We start from the raw sequence: 9627 nt of genomic DNA, 5'->3' as shown, positions 1-9627 counted from the left end.
GTTGAAGTTTCTCTTTAATATTTTGTGCCTACGACATTAGAGTTCAATAATAGTATTAAATGAAGCGCGCTTTAAAAGCACGTTTTTTAGTTTTTTTTTTTAACCTTATTTATTATTTAGCCGAACGTAGTTTCAGTGCCACAGAAAAATGTTACAACATACGTGGTTCAATCGACAGATGTAACGACCACAAAATTTTTCAATGAAAAGAAAAGTTTCATTTACAGTGTCATACTTGCATAATCGGAAGTTAAGGCGGGACCAGTCTTTTCGTTAACTTATACAATTGGTCTATGTAGTTGTCGGACCTTGTCAAGTGCTTGAACTTTGTAATTACTTTTGTTTAACTTTTAATTATTAGCATTTATATATACATGCGTGTATATACTAGCGTGTACGTTATTTTCCAAATTGATTTTCGACCGCAGCGCCCCTAAAATTTTTAGTAAATGTCTAAAGTTTTTAGTAAATGTCAAGGTCCTCAACTTGTCGATGTCCAATCTTCAAATACCCGATGTGTGGAAAGTCGGCCCCCCCGGCGAGAGGACGATCCTCGTAGCGTTGGACCTGTCAAAAGCTTTTGACACAGTCAATTACACAACGCTACTTAAGGACCTAGAACAATCAACGCTCCCTCCACAGGGCCGTGTCCTCTCCCCACTACTGTTTAATTTTTACATTTCGAGACTCCCAACCACCAGCGGGAATTTCCGTGACATCGCACGCTGTTGACTGCACGATATTGACGTCGGGCAATGGAATCGATGGCATGAGCTTAAAAGTAAACAGCTACCTCTCCGACCTTTCTCGCTTCTTCTCTGCAAAGAATCTGACACTCACCCCCACTAAATCCACAGCGACCATATTCACAAATTGGACGAAGGAATACAGACATAAACATTTCAGTCGATGTCACAAAAATTCCGACGGTTAATAACCCTAAAATTTTAGGCGTAACATTGGACAGTCTGTGCTTCTTTACTCCTCACACGACCGCGATAACTGCCAAAGTACAGAGCCGCACCAAAATCCTCAAATCGCTTGCCGGCAGCTCTTGGGGAAAAGGCAAAGAAACGTTGTTGGCAACATACAAGGCAATCGGCCGGCCGGTCCTAAACTATGCATCACCAATATGGTCGCCTGGATGTAGTGCAACGCAGACGAGGAAGCTTCAGACTTGTCAGAACACTGCACTCCGGACTATCACGGGATGCCTCTTGATGTCCCCTATAGAACACCTGCACAGTGAGGCCCTTATGCTTCCGGTTAAGGAAAATAACGAGCTCCTCTCCAAGAAGTTTCTGCTGTTTTCGTAGAAATCACCCCTGCAGTCGTCTGCTTGAAGCGGAGCCGCCTCCTAGGAACATCAAGAGGTCTTTCCTTGATTACGTCGACGACATTAGACAGTACGCCGACCGGACTTCGGATGCAACAAACTTCAGACAGGCACTGACCGCCATTCACAGTGGAGCCATCAACACCTTCACCGACTCCCTCTCAGTGAATGGCGTACTAGGAGTCAAACCACCACCCATAGCAGACGTAGAGCTCGAGTTGCCTCGGGAAACCAGAGTGGCCCTCGCGCAACTTCGTATCGGATATTGTAGCAGGTTAAACTCCTACTTATCCAGAATAGACCCCGACATTCTAAACATATGTCCTGCGTGTAATGAGGCTCCGCATGATACTAACCACCTTTTTGCATGCCCAACAAACCCAACTCATCTAACACCCTTTTCCCCATGGTCCGACCCCGTCGAAACAGCCTGATTCTTGGGCCTCCCGTTGGATGACCTCTACGACAACCAAACTATCACTTACCATCCAAGCGGGGACTAGATAACCGTTACAACAACAACAACCGAAAGGGGGAAAATGCTATAAATAGACACAAAGAATATTCTTACATGAATTAAAAATGTTCTTACATGAAAAAAATCACAATTTTTGTAATCTCAAATAATGGGTGCGTTCGAGCTACGTAATAATTGCAGCAGTACAGCTACTGTGTTGCATATTTGCTGATACTCTGCTGATGTGCAGACAAAAATTTAGTGCTGCCGATTATTTGCATAAATTGCGAACAAAAAATGGCAGCAGAACGTGATGCTGTTGCAAGTGTTGCCAAAAATTCACGCACAATGTGATACTTTGACAAATTTGCAACACTGCTGTCGTGATTGCCATCTCGAACGCACCCAATCTTTCAAATTATATAAGAGGATTATTAATTAAAACCCCAGAATCTACAATGAAATAATTAATAAATAAATTTTTCCACACATTTTTGTTCGTTGTTCATGCAATATTTAATACGCAAAGGATAACAATAAAACAGTGGCTAAGTGGCCGCATTCTCACTTTTGCTGTGACTCAGGTCGTAAACGTGAAGAAATTAAGCCATTCAGAATACAAACTCTTACGTTCGAATCCTATAAATTATAAATCTTATTTTTTAATACAAATGTGTTCATAAGATGCTTGTTTCTCTTTGCCCCGCACAAGCAATTCACTTTTTGCGAGAACAGCTAGAACGAAGCAAGTTGAACGATCGCACACAAGCAGGAATCTGGGGTGCACTTCAACATAATTATTGCATTTCAGTTATTTTTTTTTTATTAATCGCATATATTTTAAAAACGTTTAGATAAGTATGAATTTATGTGTATTTATTTTTCACGCAAATTGGTTTTCAATTATGACAACTATGCAAATCTGTTTTGGATTCTACAACACCCCTGGATACTACGTAAATAAGCCCTAATGTGTAAATCCTTCTTTGAAACGCCATGGAAGTAACAGCGAGTTGGCGCGGACACTGTGTTCTTGAAAAAAATTAAATGACAATTTTGTCGACAAACAAATATTTATACATATGAATGTATATAAGAGTTCGCATACATATGGACATCAAATTGTGCGAATAGTCACGAAGTTGACAAAATATTATGTAAATTTTATAATATAATGTCATATAACTATAATAAATAATATGAAGTGAATTAAAATAATATTTCATGTCGCTAATAGGCCATGTTGCCAATTTTCCTTTCTGAAAACATCAGATCAATTCTTCAATTTCTGTTTTTTAGCATCGTCGTGAGGAAGCAGCTTGTGGGCAATATGCAAATGCGGGGAGATGATAGGATTTTCAGTGGCAGTTCAATTGTAACATTGGAATTTGCTGATTTCTTTAATTTTACTTAAAATTAATTTATTAATTTTTTTGTCTGTGATCTCGCGTATTTACGAGGGAGAATTCCATATGAAAACCAAATATGGTTCACCAGGCGCACAACGATCGCACGTCGTTTTGTAGCATACGCGCATTCCTTAAGAATGAATTCGTTGTCGTTGCTATACGAAATATTTAGAAAATATGGAACGAACTTACTCGAACCTTATTGGTCGATGATGGTGCGTCTGTAAATATATTTGGACATTCGAATGAAGAAAAGGCAATTTCCAGAATATTCACATACAAATAGGTCATTTGAAACAAGTAAACGACGATAGCTGTTTGAGCTCGCAGATTAGACCAGGGATCAAGGGATGCTCAACTTATTCCAGTGAGCCTCAAAATTTGCGTTTTTTTGAATAAAATTTTGCATTGTAGCCAGATCAGTCATTATAAAAAATGCTGTGATTTTGTGATATATCATATACTTTCCAGCTGTCTTTAAGCCGGTCAGCTTGGTTAAAATGTGTGGTATTTTAATTAAAATAAGGGCACACATTTTCTTTATAATTATAAAATTACATTAATTGTTTGGCGCTGAATGAAGTTGGTGTAGACCTTGGTCTAAACCTCATATCCCTAATATGACGTTTTCCACATTAAATCAATGTACTCGTATCCCATATACATATCTCATTATACCCTGAACAGGGTATATTAAGTTTGCCACGAAGTTTGTAACACCTAGAAGGAAACGGCGGATACCATATAAAGTATATATATAAATGATCACCGTGACGAGCTGAGTTGATTTAGCCAGGTCCGTCTGTCCGTCCGTCCGTCCGTCTGTATATACGCGAACTAGTCCCTCAGTTTTTGAGATATCGATCTGAAATTTTGAACAAGTCTTTTTCTTACAAAGAAGCTGCTCATTTGTCGGAACTGCCGATATCGGACCACTATAGCATATAGCTGCCATATAAACTGAACAATCGGAATCAAGTGTTTGTACGGAAAACTCTTTCATTTGACGAGGTATCTTCACGAAATTTGGCATGTATTATTATTTAAAGCATTAATCTAATCTCCGAAGAAATTGTATAGATCGGATGACTATAGCATATAGCTGCCATATTAACTGAACGATCGGAGTAAAGTGCTTGCATGGAACATTTTTTTTTGACGAGGTATCTTCACGAAATTAGGCACGAGTTATTGCTTAAGGCAACAAACTATTCTCCACAGAAATTGGTCAGATCAGATCACTATATCATATAGCTGTCATACAAATTGAACGTTCGGAATCGGGTTCTTGTAAGGGGCCTTTGTATTTGTGAAGGGTATTATAGCTTCGGCGCAACCGAAGTTACCGTTTTTTCTTGTTTTTAGATAATTTTAATACAATTTTAACAGACCCGAAGTAAAATATAGCAAGAAAACTACACGAGTATGTGAACTATAGTATAACTCAATTAAATACCAAACTTGATTGAAATCAATTTATGATTTCGTCCAACAATGAATATTGAATTCTTTCGCAACATGTTGCTACAGAGTATAATAGTTTTGTTCACCTAACGGTTGTTTGTTTCAGCTAAAACTAATCGAGTTAGATATAGGGTTATGTATATATAAATGATCAGGATGAAGAGACGAATTGAAATCTGACTTGAGTGTCCGTTTATCGGTCCGTCCGTCCCTCCGTGCAAGCTGTAACTTGAATAAAATTTGAAATATCTTGATGAACCTTGGTACACAAGTTTCTATACGCCGTAAAACGGTTGTAAGTGCTGATAGGCGTAATCGGACCACTGCCACGCCCACAAAACGCTATTAATCAAAAACAAATAAATTGCCATAACTAGGCTCCACAATAAGATACACGACTGTTATTTGATATACAGAATCACATTAGGGAGGGGCACCTGTAGTTACAAAAACAAATTTTAATTGGGCAAGGTCCCCTCTAATAGGTCTAATGTGCATATCTACTAAACCACTAAAGCTATAATAACCAAATTCACGGAGAGCAAATTTTTAGAACCTCAATCGACAGTGTAAAAAAGGCGGAAATCGGGTGGCAACTCTGCCCACTCCCTATATAACGGTACTGGTAAAAACTACTAAAAGCGCGATAAATCAAGCACCAAACTCAAATATGTGGACCCCGGTGCCTATAGTTGACTTTTTACCGAAAATATCGGTCAATGTGTAAGATATAGAATTGAAATTCATATAATAAAATAAATAAATGAAACTCTCAATAATAGTATGTCTTTGTGTTGAATCGGATCAATACTTCCTTTAATAAAAAGTTTTGCCAGCACCTGAAGAATTTCCCGGGCTTTGATCCTTGTAAGTTCCCAGAGTATAAAATGTTCAGTTACACCCGAACTTAGAGCTTCCTTACTTGTTGATAATACTTTCGATTTCGGACCCAGTTAAACCATTAAGTCCTGAACCAAGAAGAGCCAAAGCAATATTGATGAATTTTTTATGGTTATATATTATATTAAGGCCTAATCAAGAAAAAATATATTATATTAAAAAAAATTTGCCTTGCCCCACTTTGTATTGTAAGCCTTAACATTAGGCCTTAATGACATACTAATTTTTAAATTTCAATTGATTTAAACTTTTTTTTGCAGACAGTAATTTACTTTATTTTTATCATTATCATTGTAGATCTACACCATCCATGTTGTGATTGTATTCAGACATGGGACGTGGAATGGGTATTGCCATATTTTGTTTCTCCTTCTTAAAATATCGATTGACTTTATTTTTTATAACGCTTTTATTAGCTTCATCTGTATAGTTGTATGTTTGCAAGTTCTATTACTATTTTGATTGATGCTTGTTTTTGTTGTAAAATGAAAGATTCTGATGGGAAATATTAGTATGATTCCAGTCCGATTTCACGAATTCTCAAACAATAACATAAGATTATTAAATAAAGCAACTGACTTGATACTCAACGTAAATTACTACAGAATTTAATACAAATTCGATCTTTTATGTTCAATCACCAGTGAAGATTGATGATTCACCAAAAAAGTTATTTTGTAGTTGGCAAAGTATGGAAATTTGAGTGATCCGAAAAATATTTAGATATATGATTTTTTGTTGAAAATAACAATACTACTTTGCAAAAAAATCACTCTTCTTTCCAGTATTTTGTGGTAGTAACATATCTTTTTAAATTCAATCAATAGAACGTTGTTTCAGAATTTTTTTCACACAAAACATATTTTGAAAAGATTTTAGTCAGACGAGAGCGTATTAAAAATTAGTTATTTTTTAAATTGCAAAACTGGTCCAGTGATCAATTATAATATCGAAAGTGTACTAAGAAGACGTATACTAAGAGTACTGCAATTTTATCTTACTGTTTCATACGCTCCTCTAAAATATTATCTAATCTTCGTTTCCAACTAACCCAATATTCTTTGCCTTTTAGTAATTTATAATTGATAACAATTACCAATAGCTGTAAAGGCTCGTAGTTTACAGACTTCACGTGTTAAAGGCAATTTGCAAAATGCGAGAAATCGTACATATACAAGCTGGACAATGTGGCAATCAGATTGGCGGTAAATTTTGGGAAGTGATATCTGATGAACATTGCATTGATGCCACAGGCACTTATTATGGCGATAGCGACTTACAACTAGAACGTATTAATGTTTATTATAATGAAGCTACTGGTGCCAAATATGTACCTCGTGCCATTCTGGTCGATTTAGAGCCGGGCACTATGGACTCGGTACGTTCTGGTGCTTTTGGGCAAATCTTCCGTCCGGATAATTTTGTATTTGGTCAGTCAGGAGCGGGTAATAATTGGGCCAAGGGTCATTATACAGAAGGCGCAGAGTTGGTCGACTCCGTACTTGATGTTGTAAGAAAAGAGTCTGAAGGATGTGATTGTCTACAGGTGTGGAATTCTGTGAAACTTATTCATATATTTAAGTATCGTAGAGGCTTAACATTTTTATTAATTTATAGGGATTTCAGTTAACGCATTCTCTTGGAGGCGGCACAGGCTCTGGCATGGGCACACTATTGATATCGAAAATTCGTGAAGAATATCCTGATCGTATTATGAATACATTTTCTGTGGTGCCCTCGCCTAAAGTGTCCGATACTGTAGTGGAGCCATACAATGCTACTTTGAGTGTACATCAGCTGGTAGAAAATACTGATGAAACATACTGCATCGACAATGAAGCTCTTTACGACATCTGCTTCCGTACATTAAAGCTAACTACGCCAACCTATGGCGACCTAAATCATTTGGTATCTGCAACAATGTCTGGAGTAACGACATGTTTACGCTTTCCTGGTCAGCTCAACGCAGATCTACGAAAGTTGGCTGTGAATATGGTGCCCTTTCCTCGTTTACATTTCTTTATGCCTGGGTTCGCTCCATTGACCTCTCGTGGTTCGCAACAGTATCGTGCACTTACCGTGCCTGAACTAACACAACAGATGTTCGACGCCAAGAACATGATGGCTGCTTGCGATCCGCGTCATGGGCGGTATTTAACGGTTGCAGCCATATTTAGAGGACGTATGTCAATGAAAGAAGTGGACGAACAAATGCTGAATATCCAAAATAAAAATAGCAGCTTCTTTGTGGAATGGATTCCAAATAACTGCAAAACAGCTGTTTGTGATATACCTCCTCGGGGCTTAAAAATGTCCGCCACATTTATTGGAAATTCAACAGCGATTCAGGAATTGTTTAAGCGAGTTTCCGAACAATTTACGGCAATGTTTAGACGCAAAGCTTTTTTGCATTGGTACACCGGGGAGGGTATGGATGAGATGGAGTTTACTGAAGCAGAGAGCAACATGAACGATTTAGTATCGGAATACCAACAATATCAAGAAGCAACCGCTGATGAGGAAGGAGAATTCGACGAGGATGAAGAAGGAGGTGGAGATGAATAACAGTTCCATCAGACGTAAAGATGATAGCTAATGTGTTTTGCTAAATTTTAACTTTGGACGCAGAATGCAACTGAAAAATTGGATTGCAGCATGTTTAGTTTCTAATTTACCCCTCAGTAAGCACTTTGTGTTTATATGTATGTAATATTTGATTCCTCTCTGCTGTATACATGCATTTTAGTGCAATTTATTTTTCATCCAATCTTTTTGAATAACTTGTCAATAGAACGAAACTAAATACACAATTATGTCTAGACCAAATTAACAAAATTGGAAAGATTTTGCATTTTGCGAGGACAAACATGCCCCGTATGTAGCGAACTGAATTGAGTTTGTGGAGTGCAATGAACTATGATTAGCATATGCTTCGTACTTTAGTAAAGGAGTCCAATAAAACCTCAGATGGTATAATAATTAACAATTCAATTTATATTTCAAAGCAAAAGCAAGTAAGACAAATTACATTTTCTGCGGATATTGAACCTTCACACTATTTTTCTTTTAGCGGCATAAAATACACTCTGTTGCAAAATTATAAGACCGATCAAATTATGAGATAAGTATTTTGTAGAAGAAATAAGTATTTTGAAGCAAGTTTCTTCTATGAAACGTGTGTATTGATAACTCTAGTAATTCGGGCATAGTTTTAATAACATAACTGTACAACTTGCAATGTCGCAAAATTATAGCAATATTAATGCGTCCGAAATATCTTCCAACATTGTATCATGTTTTGAAATGCAATAAACCGGCAGTCGATGCTCAGCGACAGAGAAAATCGAGCGTTACAAATAAAGTTGATGCTTTTTAACATTTTCATATGCAACAATGGCGGTATGCTGAGATTGTAAAGCTTGTTGTTAGTTGTATTATTAATTTATACTAAATTTGCATTAAATTCAGAGATTATGGCAAACATAATATATTTAATATAATATATTTTTCCTATATTTAATGATGTGGTGCTTGAATTTTTGATGAAACGGTAGAAATTAAAAATTAAAATCAAAAATTGGACGCAGTCACTGTGTTCAATTATTTGAGCAAACGAAACATCTACAACAGTAATAACAAGTAAGGAAGGAATAAGTTCGGAAGTAACTGAACATTTTATGCTCTGCAACTTGTTGGCAAAACTTTATTTTAAAAAAATGTTCCGAAAGAATTCAACATTTTTTATTCGACGAAGTCATAAATGGATAACAATCAAATTTGGTATCTTATTAACTTATATTGAAGGTCATGTACTCACTTAGTTTTATTAACCATTGTCTAGACTAATTCCATTAAATTTCAGTGGTAAACCACATAATTTTCAAGAAAACTTGTCCATTTAATTTCATTAAAATATCACACATTTTGGCCAACCTATACGGCTTAAAATCAGATGAAAAGTCGAGTATTATATTATACAAGTATATGCTATATTGGGGCAGAGAGAAGGACGGGCTGATTGCATTAATTTGGACATTATTTAGGTATATTTGAGAACGTAT

The 9627-nt window shown here is 36.6% G+C and overlaps 1 protein-coding gene across 3 annotated transcripts; it reads left to right on the top strand.

The window, feature by feature from the left end:
- Positions 1-6239: 6239 nt before the first annotated feature.
- betaTub85D (beta-Tubulin at 85D) lies at positions 6240-8401 on the top strand. Of its 3 annotated transcripts, none has more exons than XM_036357488.2 (3): positions 6240-6255; positions 6639-7112; positions 7184-8401. In XM_036357488.2, exons 2-3 carry the CDS (start codon positions 6720-6722, stop codon positions 8129-8131), a joined length of 1341 nt encoding a protein of 446 aa, XP_036213381.1. In that variant the 5' UTR covers positions 6240-6255; positions 6639-6719; the 3' UTR covers positions 8132-8401. The 3 variants fall into 3 exon arrangements, with proteins under 3 accessions (XP_036213381.1, XP_014088138.1, XP_069962230.1); XM_014232663.3 differs by lacking the exon at positions 6240-6255 and adding an exon at positions 6409-6547; XM_070106129.1 differs by lacking the exon at positions 6240-6255 and having other exon boundaries at positions 6409-7112.
- Positions 8402-9627: the final 1226 nt, after the last annotated feature.

Source organism: Bactrocera oleae, chromosome 2 (assembly GCF_042242935.1).
Source record: "Bactrocera oleae isolate idBacOlea1 chromosome 2, idBacOlea1, whole genome shotgun sequence".
Taxonomy (NCBI): Eukaryota; Metazoa; Arthropoda; class Insecta; order Diptera; family Tephritidae; genus Bactrocera; species Bactrocera oleae.
The sequence above is the reverse complement of the archived record's forward strand: the minus strand, read 5'-3'. Positions and strand labels throughout refer to the sequence as shown.